General features: G+C 39.9%; 1 protein-coding gene across 1 annotated transcript; it reads right to left on the reverse strand.

Moving 5' to 3' along the window:
* Nucleotides 1-7,846: 7,846 nt before the first annotated feature.
* Nucleotides 7,847-20,291, reverse strand: dnmt3ba (DNA (cytosine-5-)-methyltransferase 3 beta, duplicate a). Its single transcript, XM_073469685.1, has 25 exons — nucleotides 20,168-20,291; nucleotides 19,771-19,916; nucleotides 19,431-19,596; nucleotides 17,603-19,314; nucleotides 17,386-17,515; nucleotides 17,131-17,166; nucleotides 16,802-16,836; nucleotides 16,262-16,411; nucleotides 14,540-14,605; nucleotides 14,224-14,373; nucleotides 14,023-14,130; nucleotides 12,816-12,945; nucleotides 12,502-12,618; nucleotides 12,346-12,390; nucleotides 12,183-12,262; nucleotides 11,917-12,029; nucleotides 10,642-10,825; nucleotides 10,377-10,461; nucleotides 10,105-10,250; nucleotides 9,876-9,966; nucleotides 9,559-9,707; nucleotides 9,365-9,450; nucleotides 9,183-9,252; nucleotides 8,318-8,436; nucleotides 7,847-7,997 (listed from the first exon to the last, which is right to left on the reverse strand). Exons 1-25 carry the CDS (start codon nucleotides 20,289-20,291, stop codon nucleotides 7,847-7,849), a joined length of 4,389 nt encoding a protein of 1,462 aa, XP_073325786.1.
* Nucleotides 20,292-20,881: the final 590 nt, after the last annotated feature.

The following is a 20,881-nucleotide window of genomic DNA, read 5'->3' on the forward strand; positions in this document are numbered from 1 at the left end:
TTAGGGGGGCCTAAAACTGCCCCAAAATAATATGCTGGGGGAGCCTTTAGAGATGATCGCGCCCTGGGCACGAGTGAAACTATCGGTGACCCTGACTTGATGTCTGTCAAGTTTTTGCGCCAAATCTTTTAACTTTAAACTTAAACTTGAATTATTTGGATACTAAACAGTTTCAACTATATCTATACTCCTGGGTGTTTATATGAAGGCACAACATGCATTGTGACATGGAGGAAGAAGTCACATCTGACTGCTCTGGTTTCAATCAATATTGTGACTCTGATATTTGATGAACACAGATACAAGTTACCCACATCAAAATATAAACAGATAGTTTAGGTTAGGTTTCTGAGACGTGTCATCAAAACTGAATTCAACCAAAAATATTTCTCTTTTTTTTGATTAATTTTTTTATTTTTATTGTTTGCAGTTGTTAAAACTATTGACCACAGAACCAATCATAACAACACAGCAGCAGGTGTTTAGATTAATTAGTTTTATATTATGTGCTGCTGAAGAAACTAAAGTAAAATGGATAAAGTTGCAAAAAAAAAAATGGAAAAACTCAAGTAAAGCAATTAAAATATCTCGATTTTTACTTGAGTAACTCTTGACTTCATGTTTTTAGCACCCACAGTGTTACATGGGCCGTGCTGCAGTACTGGCTGTGGCCTGAGGGGGCGCTGCAGCTGCAGCTCCGCTCCTTCTGTCCGCTCAGTTCCTTCTTTAACAAACGTTTGTTGATGCCAATGAAAACAACAGCGGAAGTGCTGCTCTGCTCTGCTTCCTGTCTGTCAGATCCATGGATCTATAATAAGACCTGGATATGACGACGCCTCTCAGCAGACACGCCGATTTTTCCCAGTGGCCACTCGTGGTATTGCAACAAAAAATCCCATGGGGCCCAGAAAGCATTTTTCCCATAAGCCGTAATAGTAAAAGAGAAGCCTGTAAAACTGTTCTCAGGACACCTCCAGCTGTAACCACTGTTAATTGCTAATCTTTGTATTCCATATTTTTAAGTCATGGACTTTTAAACCGTCAAAAAGTTTTCTAAAGGCCAGAAAAGCCCCCCCAAAGTCTAATTTTCCATGGTGACGTCACAGCTGTGTGCGTGCACTCCCAAGCGCGGTCCCGCTGTGTCTCGGGAGCGAGGATGCCTGTTGGCTTAATGACAGCTCTGAACGGGGCTAAACGCGGTCGGAAAAGTGAATTAAACGACTCCAGGGTGAGTTTTTTTCGAGACAGAGTTGTGATACAAGTTTCATATTTTAATGTCATGTATTTTTAAATGCAATTCTAAAGGTATTTTGGCGTTAAATTACCCGCTTAATGACATTTTCACTTACTGCCAGTGCCACTGCTGTGTAAAAGTCGAAGTTATTTACCTGCATGTGATAGTTTCGGTGATGTGTCACCAGGGTCTCGGTCTCACCTTGACTGATGTTCAATATCCTTTTCATCCTATAACGACCTTTTATTACGGTCTCAGTCTGATGACCTGGAATTATGCAATGTGCAGCAGAGCATACTGATGATGATGCAAGTATAAACTACAACGCAATAAATAATAAAGATGAATAAAATATAAAAATATAAAATTAATTAATTAAGAAATGCACATTTTACTTACATAATGTCAAAGCATTCTCTATTTAAAGAAAGTAAGAAACAACATGCAGTTACATATTTTTTACTCTCACTTGGCTCTTACAAACTATTCTCAGTTTTGCAGACTGTAATCACAAATTAAACAATTTTTACTTGGGACAGATTTGATTGAGCCTTGGAAATATTTTACAATTATTTTTATACATATATGCACAATCAACTTAACAATGCACATGAATAATGGCGCTTGCACTTCGGTAGAGATATTTGCACTTTATTGGATTCGCACACAACATTGTTTACACGTCACACCAGCTCCGCCTGAAAGGGAGATAGTCAGGATCCTGGACATGGTGGATCACTTTGTTAGTATTTGGTGGAACATGTGCCATAATTACTGTGGCTTACATGTGTAGAATATGGTGCCATAAGTGTGTGCATGTAGTTGAGTCATTGTGTACAGTATGAAACACTAAACTGTCCTCTGTGCTCCAGGGTTTTTGCCAGAAGGCTTCCCCGGGGGCCAGACACCTCTTTATATCGGTGAGAGATGTCTTGTGTAGATGGTGGAAAGCTTAATCTTTGTTTGGAGTAAGAGTGGGTGTATTAAAATATTGCATGGGTGTTAGGAGTTAGCAGTGTGTTAAAGGCTGAATATGGAGAGTGAACAGAAAAAACACCACCTATTGACCAGAGATTGGAGTCACGACAACAGATAAAGTGACTCCTGCAGTCGGTTGCCAGGCCCGTTGCTAAGGACGCCACTCTGGTCAGAGTAGCACAGAGAGGAACTGTGCAGGGTGTTTACCTTGTGTTTCATTTTTACCTTCATTAAACAGCTTCAGACTCATTGTGATGGTGGATAAATGACTTGTTACAGGGAGAGTGGAGGCTCCTTCCATGTCGTGGCTAAAAACCAACCCTGCGATCAGCCTCGGGACCGGCGGTGTCACAGACAGTCGCTCCGGCCACAGGTTCAGCTCCGTCTCTGTGGCACCGTGAGTCCGCGACACAAACGCGCCCCGTAACATGTAATCTGTTGTTTATGACAGATCAGACTACACAAATACACACAACATAACATGTATATGATAATCCATCGATCCACCGACTGACTTCACTGAAAACAAATGCATACGACCGGGAGGATGGTGAGGAAAACAGCGGAGAACAACGTTTTATTCTTACTTAAAAACATAAAACAACACAAATTAACCACGTACAGTTTATAACCATGACTTTGAGAACATCACCGGTTGGTGTGCCCTATAAATCCATCATTTGATTGTGTAGATTTGTCATTACCGGTCAAACTCATCCACAAGCACTCATGAGCGCGCAGCGCTTGTTCAGAACGCGATTTGCTCGTTCTCATTGCCGCAGGGCATGATGGGAGGCCCCAGAGCATCATGGGGGTGACTCAACTGCGCATGCTCTATGGGCCCCATAACGCGGAAGTAAACCCGGAAGTCAGAAACTTTTTCGGCGTATGCGCCAGGCGAGCAACTCCGTTAAAAATCAACGGCCGCCATTTTTGGTCTGGTATCCATTAATAATAGATCCATGGTCAGATCTGATGATATTCAGTGTGATTAACCTGAAATCAGAGTTTAGATGGAGTCTGTTTTCTCCAGGTTTGATTCTTACGACTTCGAGGCTGATCAGCGGTTTCAGGACGGACTGAAGACTTTAAACAACAACAGCAGGGAGGAAACCAAACTGCTGGAGATGAAACTCTTCTTTTATAACAGGTAAGTAAAGTGACAGCTTCAGTTTATCATTCAGTAATAATGTATTGATCTATACTGAGGTGATGTTAGTTTTAGGTTGGATATTGGACCCAGCAGCGTCTCTTCCTCAGTCTCACCCCGTGTTGACAGCAGGAGGACGGTGAGCTCGCCTCTCAGACCTTAGGGACCATCAATAAATGACCCTATTGTTTGTTTGATTTACACAAAAACAATGTTTCTTCATGCTGACTTGATGATATTAGTGAAAATTATGATAAAACTAACACTAAACAGATTTCATGTAGCACACTTATTCTGATTGCTAATGTGTTTTTATTTTTTATTTTGCAAAAATGTTTTATAAGACAATGTTTTTTTTTTTCAATAGCTTCCATGTCATGTGACACAGTGACTCCAAACCAAAGCCGAATTGTATTAATAAGTGGGACGAATAAGACACACATGTTTTTATTACATTTTACTACTTATCAATTTTATATGAATATTTATTGTGAAAATTCAACATTTCTTTTCAGTAGCTCCCATGTCATGTGACACAGTGACTCCAAACCAATGCCAAATTGTGTTACTAAATGGGACAAATATTTTTTTGTTGTTTTTTCCTGGATATTTGGTTCTTTTCCATGTCTGTAATCTATGAATTTCATATGCAGAGCTATATAAAATAATCTGATGATGCTTATTTAATAGACTATGATATTTATTAATTTTATGATATATAAAAAAAACATTTAAAAAATAGGGGAAAAAAGGTAATAGGGTTAGGGTTACTAACTAATACCTAAATAAATGAGCAATAGGTTTGTTTTCAATTATTGATGATATCCCAACAAATGAATCCTAGTTTGTCTTTCCCCTGGACTCTCCAGCCTTATTGAAACTGTCCTCATTTGTCCTCGCTCTGTCATCATCAGGTTTGTGGAGCCGATAGACCGCAGCAGCTACAAACACTGGAGCTCTGCTTCTCCTCATGTGACACAGCTGGACTGTGAGCAGCTGGGCCAGAGTACAGATTCAGATTCTGACATCATTAAAAACAATCAGACAGCAGAAACCTCTGCACAGACGCAGCTCTCGTTTGCAGAGGTGATGCGACTGGTTCAGGAGGGAAAGGAGGTGCCAGGAGTGAAGAAACTGGATATAAAACCAACCAATCAGAGTCCAACTCCTTCTCAGATGGAAAGGAGAAGCAAACCCTGGGAAGTGTAATCAGTTTCCAAGTGACATTTAATTCTTTATAGCACCGGAACTTAAACTCAATCATTTTTTAATAAAAGAAAAATTCCAACTGGATGACACGTTGTTATTATAAGAAGGACTGAGGTTTGCAGGAAGACGAGCTGAAAGAGGCAGATAAAGACTCAAACACACCTCAGCCTTTTGTGGCTCCAGAGGAAACTGCTTGTAATCTGTGAAATGCCTCCAGTGAGGCACTCAGTGGCTAAGTTGCATTGTGGGTAATGTAGGCACCAGGTTGTGAAAAGCAGTCCACTCCCTATAACACTGCTGGACTCATTATGGACAATTAAAAAACAAATGATGATAATCGATACAGCAAAACCAGAGATGTCCCATTTTTTTATTCCAAACATTCGGCTTCTTTTTAAGAACCTGGCGCCTGCTGAAATACAATATTAATTGTTGAACCCATCCATCACTAACAGCTGCAGCTGTTACAGGATGTCGATCCACAGGAGGCTGATGGGCGCACTGATTCTCTCTCAGCACGTCCCACATGATTTACTGCAGCACAGTGCAGAACAATGTTGACCTCTTGTGGTGGAATATGGCTGCTTTTAGTGGTGACATGAATCACCATCAGCACCACGAAGCTCCAGCTGTTCTGTAACATAACTACATTAAGTTGTCGTATTATTTTTTTTAAAAAAAGGGTCCAGGGCTCTCCGTCCTGATTGAGTGTTTTATTAGTCATGATGAAGAAATAAAACAAATCAAAAGTCGATGTTGGCTCAGAAAATGGCTTTCCTTTTGTCATGCCATAAAAACAGGCAACACCTGTTCAGTTATGCCTGAGCACAAATCTCAAGTACACTTGTTTTCAATGTGTCCTGACATGCCATTGTTGTTTTCACCAAGCTATACATCACACTAACGTTTCCCTACATTACTTTGTCATTTGATAACACACAACTGAACAATCAGAACAACAGTCTACAAGAAAAGTTCACCTTAACTGGTGCTGATTACAGGCAGAGCTAAAAAACAAACAAACACCAAAACAAAATAAAACTGTACATGCGAAGTTAGCACCGTTAGCATAGCACCTTCAGAAATCAAAAGTCCCAAACAAACATTCAATGAGGTAAAAGTGTCGACCACATCAGAACAGACTGATTTCACTGAAGCCCTGTCCATCACTCAGGTGGAAGAATACAGTATCTTAACTGTCAGTAATGTTAACAAGATTTACTTGAACAATAAAAACAGGTGTGCATAAAATCTGTAGTGAAGGACACCTGAACAGTACTGTCCATGTCTAAAGAGAACTACAAACACATCTGGAGAAAAATGAAAAAGCAGATATTACACTTATAAAAACTGATGGCGCATGTGTCATGTCACATAAACATTACTGCTGACCATATTCTTAAAAGAAAAACACTTATGTTATTATGTAACATCAGTGTTATTATATTAATAACAATTACTTTCCTTTTTAATCTACAGATTATTTTCATGATTTAAAAGATTAATTTTTTGGTCTATGAAATGTCAGTAAACAGCAAAAAAATAGTCATCTTCAAAAGTCTTGTTTTTTCCAACAAACAGTCCCAAATAAAAACATATTAGGACTGTAAAATTCAATTATTGAGTATTTTTAATAGTTGGTTAATTGTTTGGCTTGTGAAATGTCAACTTTTCAGTCCACCACAAAGGGGATGGAGAAGTTTGTCTCACTGCTTCGTTAAGTACAAAAGTTTGTAAGCCTTTATCACCGTGGCAACATGATTAGAAAATGGTGATCTGAATTAAAAAAGAGAAAAAGCTTCGTCATCAAATAAGTCAACTTGGCTGTGAAATATTTTGGAAACACATCCCAGCCTTGATGAAGGCATTGATTGTTTACCATTTTTACTAACTGAACAAGGTGCTGGTTTCTCACCTTTTGTTTTATAGATAATTTTATTGTAATTTCTTTTTTTAATTTCGACCTTGAGGAGGGTAAGGGTTGGTTTTGTTTTAATAAAAGGATAAAAAAGGCTCTTTCATCTTGAACAAAGCAGTGTGTCTCGACTCTAATGCTACAACATACAACAACTTTGTTAGTAAGCGGAGGAATGATCCTGTATTAGAAGACACTGTACTTTAAGTCAGACCTCTGCACTATCGTTCCTTCTACAGTAATATTTAACACACTGCAGTTGAAATTTCATCATTTCAATCATGACAGTTTGTTCTCAATGTGTAGACACGTGATTCTTTTGGTCTTGTACAAATAGCTTTCCTTAAAATAGATAAAATGTGCAAATCCAGTGAGGGAATTTTGGACAAAAAGCACTGGCGCACCACGGTGAGATGAATGTAATGTGGATTAAAAGTGTTTAAAAAGCAGAATAAAAGAGAAGGCTAGTCGATTCACTCATAGAAATTAATCACAGCTACTGATTAACATGACTGGATCAAACTTAAGATTCCTGGTAAGATGATTCAATAATATAAAATACAGATCGTTTAGAAAGACAGTTAACATTTTTTTTCATATTCATAAATTAAATAGAGGATAAAAAGTGTAACTGCAGATTTTGAAGTTGAGGTAGAGACCTGGGGACTGGATCATGAAGCAAGATCGACGGCTCACTTTGGGTCACCTGGATTCACTGAGTCTAACACTGGTGATAATCAGTATCATGAGGCCATCAGTATAAAAATATTCATATCCAAATATTAAAAGCAAAGCTACAGTGTAGGCATTACTATAAAGTAGTAAAATATGAGTGACATGTTGGTGTTTTGTCTAATAATAAACAAACTATTATGGTTATATGCACAAAAATGTCTATTGCACCCTTTTCACTGTAAACTCAGTGTTTTATGTCAGGATCCTGTAGAAGAAAGGAAGAAAGATTTCCTACACTATGTTGACTGGTCAGTAATGGAGCTGTTAGCAGGTTTGATCTGATCCTCTGGACTTCATTGGAGTTGAATTATTAAAAATGAACCAGCTCTGTGGTACTGGAAAACCTGAGTTAAGCCCAAAGATAGCTGGTAAACCACCTAATCTTGCTTCGTGATTCAGGCCAATGTTCTGAGCACCACTAATATTCAATAACAGCACCAACATTTATCAAGTAAACCTGGAGAAAAAAACATGAAAAGTGCCTGCTGGTGAGAGTGGCTCATGGATAACTGACAACTCAGAGGATTCACTTCTAAAAGTCAAAATTTGAACTACCTAGTAACGCAGGGCAGGATAAGGCATAATGTTTACCGCTGCTGCTCCGACCTGAGAGCAAAGATTCGGTTCACAGTTGTTGTTCACATTCGTAATAATCCTTCAGCGGAGCGAAGAGGTGACGGATAACGGGGACACTCCAGGAGCGACCCAGGACTCTCTGCCTCTGACTCCGGCCCATATTGTTCACATCTGTGTAATGCTTGGGGAAGCCAAAGATCCTAAAAGAGTTGACCAAAAGGAAAATGTTAAAATCACAAAAATAATCTATAACATAATAGCCTAATATATGGTCACGACCAAGAGCTTTGTGTCCTCAGTGTCAGTATCTAGTTCAAACTGCCCTACAATTCTTTTGTTAATGATGACTTTTGCCTTAATTGAGTACTTTATTATTGTATAAAATGTTATGTTGTATAAAAACTAACAGGAAACACGGGAAAAGTGAAAAATAACTACTGGAAGATGTTCTGTACTAAACACGAGATTACAGCTATGATGTTAAAATGTTGTCAAGGTCATATCTCCCAGAAATGCTTACTGTTCTAGTTCGGTGCACCACAGGTAGTCCTCCTTTCCGTTCATGTTGACAGGTAGTGGCCCGCTCTTGCCCTGCCTTATAGAGTTTGACTTTGTTGTGATGGTACGGACTTTGTCAAACTGCAGGAAGAGAGGACAAATCAGTATCAGGGTGTGAAACCATTTAATAATAATTATTAGAGGAAACAGTTTTTCAAACTTTCTTCAGTGTTTCTGCAGGGTTCACCAAGTTGAATTCAAAACTTTTCAATGAACTTTTTAAGACCACATATAAAACATCTGTTTTACAGTCACGCTGGCCAAACAATGAAAGTATGATGGGAAACCAGCAAATTGCTCAGAATGTATTATTATTATATTACATTTTTTCATCACTTCCCAGCGGTATAAAACAACAGCCCTTGATAATATGTAATTAATGTAATGGACCAACCAATTTAAAAAAATGATTCATTTCAGTTCATTTAAGTTTTTGCTGAAGTTGACATTTGCCTAATATGACACAGTGAGCTTGCCAGGTACTGTAGCAGTAATGACAATGTTTGCTACAGATCTAATGGTAATGACTGAAACTCCTGAAGCCTGCTGCGGTACAAACTACAATCCAAACGATCCCACCTTTAGTTTATAGGTGTTTTTAGAACTAATATTACTGCCTACAGCAGCAAAATATCTAAGTCTATTCTAGATTAAATTAATACTTTTGAACACCTTCAAAAACACCTTCTTTGGAGGAAACTGAACTCAATGCTCTCTCAGACTTTTCAAGACCTGACTGTACCCTGTTTCTTGGTTGCTTTAACAACAACAATCTACAATAGAGTGTAGGCAGTTCAGGTTCAACACAGCAAACTAAATGCGTCTACCTTTGCTTTGCGTCCAGATTCCAAACAATCCTGGAGGGCCACTTTGTCATCTAGAGCTGTAGCGAGGGGCCTAAAGAGAAACACACACGTGTAAATGAATCAGTTTTCTTAAGGACTACATGTTTGTCTTCAAAGGTGAAAATTACATGAAGCAATGAATGTGATTGTTTATTAGTATGTACCTGTTCATGCCAGGGAGGTTTCCCCAGAAGTAACGTGCTCTGTGAGCCGGACTGACTTTCACTGCATCGATGAGAATCGGATTACACTGAAACAGACGATGGAGACACAAAAAATGAGCAATGGAAATTAATGCAGTCTGTTTCCAGACATCGGGGGGGAAGGGATACTTTTAACAGAAATCAAATATAATCACCTCAAGGAATCTGCAGATATCTGACTTGTCATGAGCACTCATGAAAACCACGTTCTCAAACAGCCAGAAGAACGGACGGTCGTCACCCTCCTTCGGCTTCAGCATGGTCAGTATGCGGTAAAACTCAAAAAAGAGCCTTCCAGTGCCCTCTGCAGGACAAACAGAGCAAGATTAACAGAGAGAAATATCAAAGAACATGCATTTATCTGTGTAGAGGATGCTGAACGCTACTGGGACATTATCTTCTGCAGAATTTAATCAGTAACTACTGATACAACTGCAAAAATAACCTCAATAGAAGATTAGAAGCTACATACCAAATAATCCTTTTCGCAGAGGGTTGACCATGGACAGGTCATTACACGGACTGCCTCCAATCAGAAGATCAAATGGACCCCATTCAGCCAGCTGTAACATAACGACACAGCTGAAGTTCAAGTAAAATTATCTTAAATACAGAAACTCAGTGACTACAGTTAAAGGTGATTTGTTTTCAGTGGTTGTTGTGGCATATACACAGATAAACAACATCCAACTTGTACTCACATGTTTCCTCGTGATGGTACGAACATCATTGATATACTCGATCTTTCCCTCATGTTTTATCATCCCCACAGCAATCGAATCCTCACAAATCTCTGAAGCAATGTAGCGCTCCATCTTAAAGCCAAGGTCTCTCAGGACTAGGTATCCTGTTGTGATGCCACAGTAGGTAAAAGCAGGTTATTGATAAGAGGAATATACACACTTACTTTCAAAGGTTTCTCTTCAGTTTTATGTATAGATAAAATATCTGTCACATGACATTATAAACCAACCTGTTGCAATGCCGTCAAAAAGTGAGAGCACCTTGAGTGGTCTGCGCTGATCAGCAGGGATGGAGGGGTAAACTCTGTGAGGCTCCTGAGATAAAAAGGTTAAACAGCTTTCAGTATCATCGATAATCATGTACCAGCAGGTACACCAAGAGACAGTTAAGTTCCTACAAGCTATTTCAGTTGCTTTATTTGTAGCCATGAGTAAATATGGTGACAATTTAAGCCAACATGTGAACTAGAAATGAGAGTAAAGTGAGGTACGTACAAACTCCATGGCGCTGTTGTTGACAAACAAGTCTTGAACCTTGACACGCCAGTCTGGTCTGAGTTTGAGGTTTCCAGCACACTCTGACGGCTGGCACATGTAGCAGCTCCAGGGATCAACATCCTTCAGCTTGTCAAAGGTTCCATCGCCCACCAGGATGTCCAGGCAGTCCTTACAGAAACATCTGGGAGAGACAGAGAACATATAGTACATGTGAATGAGAAAATATCGCAGAAACAAAAAAAGAAACAGGGCTGTTATCAGCATGTGCCATCTGAATGTAAAGGCCTAAACACACTGAAAGTGATAACTGATGCGTGTCAAATGAGGCACATCGATTATGCTCCTATGGTGTACTGCTGGCATCAGATGAGAAATGCACACCACAGAACCAGCAGTAGTTTGGCTATTTATATGTCGTTAAATGTATTTATTTAGAGACCAACAACACATGCAGCCTCCCCATGTAAAACCCAACAACAAAAACTCTCTGACTCTGACTTAACATCGTTCTGTCAGAACGCAACAGATTATTATATTTACCTCAGTTTTACAGAACCGGGATAAGTGTCATTACTGAGAGAGATTATGCAACACTGTGTCCTCAAGGGGTGCAGCAGTAACCTAGGCTTAGCTGTGATCTCTCTCTTTCTCTCTTAGGTTTTTATCCTTTTAGCTCTTTACAAATTGTACCACGAGTGTAGAGAAAGTAGCTATGGTCACCCAGGGTTAAAAAAAAGGGGAATGTAGGGGTGTCGAGGCAGTTTGACACCACTTATAACGCTTGTGCATGTTCAGCCATTTAAAACAATAGTTGAACTTTAAAATGCGCCTCAGACGATTTTAGTGCATTCGGGCCTTCGTGACGAGTTCCATTGGCCATCATTGTTATTTCTTATTCATTAGTCATCTAGAAAGCTTGCTAGGCTGTAATGAGAACAGAAAATACAAACCAGGACAAAGATTTTTTTTTCTGTTACGAATATCAGATCAACTAAGATATTCAAATTCTATAAACTATATATTTATATTCACCCTTAAACCCACTTTGACATCATGTAAAATTGATCCTGATGACCTAAAAACATCCCTAAAAATATTCACGGTTTTAAGTTTTCTTCAGCATCAAATTAATCCAGTGATAGATTTCTGTGTAATACAGAGGGACTAATAGAACAGGGCCCAGGTTGTAAAAATGTGAAAATATTAAACTCCCTTAATTATCTCAATATATTGGCATACTCTGTGAGAGACAACACCTGGGCAGTGTTTTACCTGCAGCAGCTGGCGTTACCACACAGAATGACCTCCAAGCCGGCACAGCAAACGGTGCAATATGATTGGTAGCCATCTTCATCGTAGCGATATAGCGTCTCTGTGAAGTTCTCCTGTAAACAGTGATAAGGGCCGTTTTGCAGCATTTGGGATGTTAGAGGCAGCTGTGTTTCAGATGGAGGTTAGACATTCACAAACTGGACTGGGATGAAGGAAAGCAGACCACATAAAGTAGACAGAGATAGATCATCAGGTTATTAGATTACCTTGCATTTTTGACAAAGACCACCTTCAAACAACGGGTGCTGCACGTCAACCTCAGATGATCCACAAGACAAACAAACATCTGGAAAAACAAACCATTATCACCTTAAAGTTCAGAAATTTATTTTTATATCAACAAAGATTTTACTCTGACACAAAACTTACCCTCAATCGTTTTGCCTTTCTCTTTTACCTTTTCTGGTATTGCTCCTGTAAAATAAAACATTACAACAAATCACAAATGGGAACAAATAATAATTATAAGATCAACCTTATTTTAGTTATGTTTGTGAAATAAATGTGGACAATAACAATACGAACCTCTGTTATAGATGATGGGGGTTGCATTTGCCTTATTTTTTAAAGTATATTTCCTTTTTACTGGAGGCTGGTAGTCAGAAAGGGCAGACTCCGAAGAATCTTGCTGTGCAGGAGAATCTTTGAAGACCATGAAAGATTGAATCAAGATAAATTTAATGAAAAACACGTTTTTAAGATATATCTTTTAAATATCGACAAGGCAAAGACGTTGGTGACAGAATCAGAAAGACACATGTACGAACACTGAACCAGGCCGAAGCTCTTTGTGATTCTAATCATTAGAAGAAGGTAAATGTATTTAAATGTGCACCTACCAGGAGGTAAGAATCCGTCAGGTCCTGTAGGCAGAAATCCTTCCAAAGCCCAGTCCAGCATCAGCTTCAGCTCTTCGTCTTTCTTTCCTCCTGCCTCAGCAAAAGACTTCGCACATCGCTCACCTGCCAACTACAGATTACAAACATTTACGGGCACGTTCTCAAAGAGTTTCTGAGTGGTCAGCTTGACATAATGATACACTTATCATCTCTGGTTTTTGCAAACCTTGGGATTCTGAAGCCAAAGAGCAGCAAATAGCTGCAGTAACCAACTTTTTCACATCAAACATTATAACAGAGATTTAAATAAGCATTAAAAATGCTGCATTTGAATGGATCGAAACTGGTGGAATAATGGAAAAGCGGCATGGTATTGAAGGCTCTTCTCATCAGACTGATAAAATCCGAGTGATGACTGAAGGAGATTTCTTCACCACAATCAAGAAAAAACAGTACAAATGACCACTACTAAATCTGAGGTTTATGATGTTAGTATTAAATAGGTAAAAACTGACTCTGATCTTTCAGTTGAACAAAACGTTGTCAAGGGAAGCACCAAACAATATTACGTAACGTCACACGGGTCATTTAGAGCTTGTTGAGACTGCAGTCAAATCAGCTTTGTTTCGCAAATGTATGCACCACTATTTGCAACTATTATGATCGAATTTGTTTGCCGAGACACGAACGTTGTTACAGCTCCTTTACTTGCAGCATGGACTTTGCTCAGCTGCTCTGATGCTCTCCAATCACTCCGCATTAAATCCTTGCTCCTACTACTAAACTGTTTTCACAATTATGTTGTGGGTTATGTTCAGAGAAAGGACTTTGGTTTGGGTTAAGGAAAGATTGCGATTTCAGTTAATAAAAGATCTTGTGTAAATCAGTGCTGACTTTTGAATCACATTTCAAACCACCTCCAATGTGGTTTGGATCCAATCTGCAAAAAAACAGACTTCACTAAAATGAATCTGGATATGCCAAATAATCAGATTTGGGCTGGCCATCTGAACAATGCCATAGTTGTAGTTTTCTGAGTTTGACCATGGCTAAATGTGGTACAACATTGTGAAGCAAACTAACAAGTTAAATTGGTGGGTATAAAAAAAAAAGTTGGTTAGGGGATGTGTAAGGAGAGAAATAGCGAGAAGAGACAGCAGACGGGAAAAATAACCAAAAACAGAATATGACAGAAAATGTTTTTTACCTCGATGATCTGGAAGATGCCTTCTTTGTAGACGGGCAAGCTGGCGAAGGAATTTTTGCAGAAGCACTTGGTGAAGGCACTAAATGGCATAAGACCATCTGTATAGATCTGTAGAACAGAACAGAAAGCTCTGTAAAAACCCAATTCAACACAGAGTGCAGAGTGCTCCTTAAACTTGAGGACATGCACTGTACTTCTAACCTCTGAGAACATTCCGTCTCCGAACCACTCGACCCTCCGCATACCCGGAGGAGATGACTTGGTTTTCCAAGAAGTCACCATGCCAGGCCACCAGGAGAACCCTTTGACTTTCCCCCACACAAGTTCTCCTGTCAGAAATCCTTTCCCATCCTGCAGACGTGGAAAAACAACAAGAAAAGTTGTGATTTTTCAAAACGACATGTTTATCTACATGAACATAAAAATCTAACTGATATTTTCAATGAAGTTGGATCAGCAGACTTTGAGAACAACTGTTTTACTGGTCTTTTCCCTGTAACTTTTTTTTTAATATTACCTGGTAGGCCTGTTTTCGCCGTCCTCTTGTCGGTGTACGTTTACTGGATGGTGATGCCTCCTCCTTCTGAAAGTCAATCACAACACTTGAATTGTATTTGACGGTGCATATTTTCTAAATGTATCACCAATGACTTGCACCATTTTTGATATTCAACAGCAGATGACACTGAGGGGAGAATTTGGTAAAAGGAAAAAACACGGGGGACCTTTATCATTGTTATGATATGAACATTTGCTTTGTTCCAATTAGTGTAATGAACTGAAACATACTGTAACAGCTAATCACTCTGGAAAAACAAAACAAACAATGTTTTCCACTCACACTAGGCAATCCGTACCGTTCCCAAGCACGTTTGACCCCCAAAGTCCAGTCTTGACTAGTGTGAGTGTAAGCACGGGTGCGCAACGTGGACATGAAGTATAATCATGCATATTACGCCGCCTTGCATAATCAAGAAATCCAGGAGCGTGAGGTAACCGTGTTCAGGCCTGGTTGTGGCCAGCAATGTGAGCGCAGGCCAGTGACTGGGGAGGAGGGATAACTGTGCTTCTGCACAATACAGAGCAACTGGGCCAAGTGGGAGAGCGCCCTAAATCATCTTAATTGAATTTTAACCTGGGCACAAGCATAAATGCAAGCATAAAAGGTCAAATGTAACATAACCAATTTAATAATGACATTTAAGTTAATTTGAAGGATCCCTGTTGACTAGTTTTTCAACAAGTGGGTCCCTGTGTAATTCCCACGACAGAATTTTAGCCCTGAATTTCCCCTTGCCAATGGTTTTTGGAGCTTGCCGATATGTCACAGACACCTGTTGGATATCTAGCGGGCTAAATAACTGGTTGAATCGCCTTCAGGTTGGGTCCAGGAGACGGGAACGAGCTTCAGCCAATCAGAGAAGACACTGCTCTCCTTTCACCCTCTCTCCTCTGTTGTCATCTTATCATGCATCTATTTGTATGGAGCTGGCACAGAATGCATACACAAAAGCTGTTCATTATTTGTAACCCTTTTGTCTGTGCTGAACAACTCTCTCAGTATGTTTGGGGTGTGCAATCTGGCCAAGAAAATAATATCACAACCTATTCAATCACAGTCCACAACCTTTTTTCTCAATTTTGAAATATGCCCTTTAGACTATAACCAGACAAATACTGGAAATAGCCTATTGACTTCCAAGTTTTCACCATTAAATCACTATAACGCATTAGAGAAAAACTCCTTTTCTGACATGCCACTTGCTAGATATGGTTGCATTATTTACAATACGTCACCCTACATCACTATATTGGTATGTTCAAGTAGTGCGGATCTGCTTGTCAATGACGTTATGGAATGTTGGGAAAAAGACGTAAGAGGACATTAAATAGGATAGGATTTGCCTTTAAAACATCTTGGACAGCCGGCAACAACGTATAAACTAAAATATAAGCAGTTACAGTCTATGGAATACAAGAAATATATTCAAGACTTTGGAAATGACATTTAGAAGCAAGTAGCAAAAATGTAATCCGTCTCTTATGTATTCAAATGTTATATCTTTGGAGTTTAGTTTAATTTTAGCACAAGTTATTTAAAGGGATTTGAGATTTGATCAAATGCTACCAAGCTCCAATCATAGCTGTAAGTAGAGGTTTTGTTCTAATAGCATTTCAGAGGACAGGATCGCATGTCAAGGCCCAGTGGTATTCAGGTAGTACACTTGAGTATACCTACCACCTCATCTTGTGACTCCACACCCTTTTGGCTGTCCTTATCGAGATTTATGGGGTTGGACCACTTGCTAGCACCAGCCTGAAACACTGTACGGGCCTGTGGCTTCTGGCGCAAGCTGCTCTCCCAGCCAAAACTTCCCCTATTGGTCCCCTGAGAGACAACACACTCCTATTACACATTCAAATATCATGCACATGCAAATGTAGATCACGACACACGCACATGCATTCATACAGGGGAGAACTACACCACGTCACACCAGTGTTAGTAGATGAGAGGGAATGAAGAGTGGAAAATTAACTTAAAAGAAACAACTAAAGAGAAAAAAAAGCCTAAATTGTTTTCTGTTTTCCACTATCAAGTATAGTTGACAGTATACTTATACAGTCAGAAAAAAGACATTATGGTTATGTTCAACACATAAGAGTCCTATCTGTCATTAAAAATGTTGGCTATTTTAAACGAAGTTGCTTCTTTCCAGTGTAGATGTAGCAGAATAAGAAACAGAGGAAGAAACAGAGAAGAAAAAAAAGACTTTACCTCTTTCCACAAGGCACAATTTTCATTCTGTAGGTCTTTGGAAGGAAAGGAAAGTATTTCAGTATGTTTTACTGTTGATATCAAAGATAATGATAACTGCGTTCTGACATGTTTAAAACTGTAAATCTGAAGGTTGACATGATCCTGAGCGTGAAGCTCGTTGCAAATACTTCAAGAACAAAGACTTCTATACTGTTGGACAAAAAAGCTACAGTAAGATTTACTTCATTCTAAACAACAGACTGACAAGAACAAAATTACACTTAAATGACATGTCAAGTATCATTCTTTAAATTGTGTAAATTATGCAAGTAAAAGGTTTTTCTTACGATTCATCTTTGTAAGGCGGACTTCACATGGCTTCACTGTCCCAGGAAGGCCATTCGATTGCAGAAAATAAAAATGTAAATAACATGTGGGATCCAATGCATTGATTTCTGACACACTCATACACATTGCTCAACCTCTTAAACATGTGCACCATACAAATAATTATCATCATCCCATGATGGTTTATTTCCCAGATTGTTAAATTAAGTTATGATGCAATTTTAACTTTTTGATTTACCCAAGGACTATTTTACCTTCTTTGTTAATTGACAAGTGTTTTCTGCTGATGCGGTCAGAGAGAGCGCTGTCGGACATGACCTCACACTCGCTTTCCGTTAAGGCATCACTCTCAGAGAAAGGTACAGCATCTTCATTCTCCAGGGCCTGAGACAGGACAAAATGTATTAAACACATGGAAACTAAATACAAACACAGACAAAAGTTGTTAAAACAGCTCCTCTATTTATGTACCTGAGTAAAAACCTGCTGAGCCTCAAGCGGAGGACAGGGGAGAGACATCAGTGTCAAAACAAGCTTCCTGAAGATTGATGTCGGCTTGGTGTCCTTCAGTATGGTGGCCCAGTGTTTCTCCAGTGAAAGCACTGCTGAGTTGTCTTTCTGTCCCTCTTCATTCTCTCCCTCCAGCTGATACTCAAGGAATTCAGTTGAGAGCTGTGAGGAGCAGACTCCCAGCTTGGTCCCAAGCTCCTCCACTGCCTTCCCTGTCACTTTGAGCCTGCTTTGCGGGTTCAGCAGTAGAGCTATGCTTCTGAGCACAACCTCGCCTAGTGGTAGCTTCTCTACAATGCAGCCTGTGAGTGCAGCATAGAAAGATAACGCCTCCTCTTTTAAAAGTGAGAGTGCCTCTGTAGCCTTTGACTCCTTAAGGAAGTCCTCCACAGCTTTTCCACCCAGACGGAGCTCAGGGCTTGACAGGTGGAATTTCTCATTCTTGAGAATTTGGGCATCACGCTCTTTGAGGAAGCGAACAGCAGCTTGATGATGAAGGAAGTAGGAGGTGTAGGTGCACAGAAGGCTACTGGCTTCTTCCAGGATGAGCAGAATATCAGCTCGGGCTGCTCCCTTGTGTTCCTGCAGATGTCTTTGGAAACTGTACAGAGGCTTCAGGGCCTGCTCCAGGAACATAAATGTTGCCCTGACTTTGGGATCCTGCAGCTGGAAGCAGATTGACTTGGCTTTGTCATCATCCTTGTCGAAAGACTCAAAGTACGATGTGAGATCTGTCCATTCTTCCAACATTTTTGTGACAAACAGGAAGAACTTAAGGCAGCTGGTGTTGAGATGAAATGGACTGTCTGCTCTAACATCTGAGCCGAAAAGAGCCTCGAAGTGTTTGTTTTTGGTGGAGCAGGAGTAGTGTGCTTGGATATCTACCATCAACTCCTGAATCTGATTGGAGAGCTCCTTAACCCCAGCTTGGCAAGCAGCATCAGCGATGGTATACAGCCCTCCTAAGGCTACTATGTTCGGGTTGAGTTCCCGGAGCCGCGAGCACATCTGCTGCAAGGCTGCACCGTTACTGTCAGAGTAAAAAGCGACAAGATTATCTGTGGGTAACCCAAATTTCTTCAAGCTTTCCACCACTGCTGCCGCTGTTTGATCTTCTTCACCACCCGCTGACTGAAGAGCATCCAGAAATCGGATGCAGTGCCTGGAGGCTTCAACATCAAAAAAACCAACAAGGACCACTGAGACAGTGTCGTCCTTCCCCAGTGCAACCCCTTCATAAATGTATACACAGTATGGGGTCTGCTGGCAAATAGATGTGATATCTTCGGGGTACTGCAACCCCAGTTTATAGCGTGCAAAATATCTTGACACCTGTTCACCCTTCGCAGAGCCAGTGTAACACTGTTCGTAGATAAACCGGATAGCTGCATCACTACAGGGCAGTGGCTCTGATTGTTTGTTTTGCTGGGCTGCACTCTTTGAAATTTGAGACCTCTTCTTGTGTTTTTTTGTTTCTACATGGCGCTTGAGTTCAAAAAGGCCTTTATGGAACGTGGCAAGGCTCCTCTGACAAGAGTGGCAGTAGGTATATTCCTCTCCAAGAGTACTACGCTCAGCCCAAGCAAAAATATCATGCCACTTTTCAGTGTAAGGAAATGTTTTGGTTGTTCCAGTGCCGTTCTCTTTTGTGCCTGATCCCAATGTAGATTTTCCTGCCAAAGAGATAGAAAATATATTATTGCACAATTACTGTAAATGTGAAGATCATATCGCAGTGCACTGCCTTATTTTCTTATCACAGTGAAAGAAAATGTTAAGTAACATTTACCTGATTGGGGAGATGCTGGAGCAGGGCTGATGTCATGGCTGTCCTTAGCTTTCACATGGTCGTTTTCTTCACTTTTCATATTTACTACGTAGAAAGCTTTGAACCACTTCAGGATCTCAACGTTGCTTTTGGAATCCCCTTTAATGAGCTCTTCAACAGGAATGGTCTAAATCAAGACAAAGAAGAGAAACTATAGCTTCCATATTGAACAACAAGGACACAAAATACATGGTGAGAGTGACTGCTCTCAGCAATAAAATATTGCTACATACGGAAATTAAAGTGACATAAAAAATGAAAAGAAATTGTAATGCTACTCTACTAGAGAAACAGTTCATACCCTTGTGATGCCATTCTTGCTGAAGGCCTCTTTAAGGAGACTGAAGTTGTGCTCCCGGTCATCCTCATCTTGCGCCTCGAGCTTTACCTTGTCCATGTCAACAGAACCAGGAATAACCAGGTCCATGATCTGACAGTGACATACACCTGTGGGATCACACACACACATAAATACAGTTCAGAAAGTGTTGTGTCAGCAAAGACGCATCTTGGTTTGGGAAAGGAGACATCACAGGAAACTACACTGGGCCACAGTGGTGTGGGTGGGCTCAGTTGCACACCCCTGTGCATAAGTAAAACACATGTATTCAAGGCTTGTTGCTGCTCGGTGTGTTTAAAGCGGGGGAAATCAGGCACAGGGAAAAACTGCATTAGTTCTGCTCATACTGATGAATCACCTGAACCCATCTGCTGCACATCTTTGAAGTCTGTCTTCAGCAGGTTGTTGAACCAGGTCACCAACTGAACGCGGCTGGATTTATCCTGGAAGGAGTCCGGAGTAATAACCGCCGTACTTGCCATCTTGTAGCTCTCTAAGAAAGAAAACAAAAACAATCACAATTTTATAATATTAATATATATTGATTAGATAATCAACACCATTATTATCATTGTCAACCCATGTTCAAGTCTGATTGTATGGTGATTCCATCAATACCAAACATTGGTATTGGGAAAGCAATTGTGGGTGATACTAGGCAGAGCCGGTGAGACTTTCAGGGCTTTAGAAGCGTTAGCTAAGTGGGCTTAGCAATAATAATAGTGTTAGTATAATAACATTTCTAACCTAGATCTTCATGAATGAATAATATGCCATACCAATCGCTCTAAGAACGAGGCTTAGCATCCCGTTACCATGGAAAACGCCAGTTCTGCCAGTGACAGGGCACGCTGGATGCCCATAATTGGCTCCAGGTATCATGGGGCTAGCAATATGTGGATAATCATTTTATTTGTTTAAGATTTCATTGTTTATTTAATTGATTTTTATTACAATTTTACATTTAGTAAGACTTGAGGATTTCTTGAATAATTGTGGTTCAATTTTCTTCAACCCTTTATTTTTCTGCAAATGTTCTTATTTGTATATTTATTTCATTGTGACAAAGCTT

This window comes from Pagrus major, chromosome 7 (genome assembly GCF_040436345.1).
Source record: "Pagrus major chromosome 7, Pma_NU_1.0".
In the NCBI taxonomy this organism is placed as follows: domain Eukaryota; kingdom Metazoa; phylum Chordata; class Actinopteri; order Spariformes; family Sparidae; genus Pagrus; species Pagrus major.

Excerpts from the sequence above, each read along its gene's own strand:
- dnmt3ba (XM_073469685.1), bottom strand. The coding sequence starts at position 20,291 with ATGGCAAGTACGGCGGTTATTACTCCGGACTCCTTCCAGGATAAATCC. Across the intron at positions 14,606-16,261 it reads TGGAGTCACAAGATGAGGTG|AAGGAGGAGGCATCACCATC; the intron begins GTAGGTATACTC and ends ATTGACTTTCAG. Across the intron at positions 12,946-14,022 it reads GCATCTTCCAGATCATCGAG|TTGGCAGGTGAGCGATGTGC; the intron begins GTAAAAAACATT and ends TGTAATCTGTAG.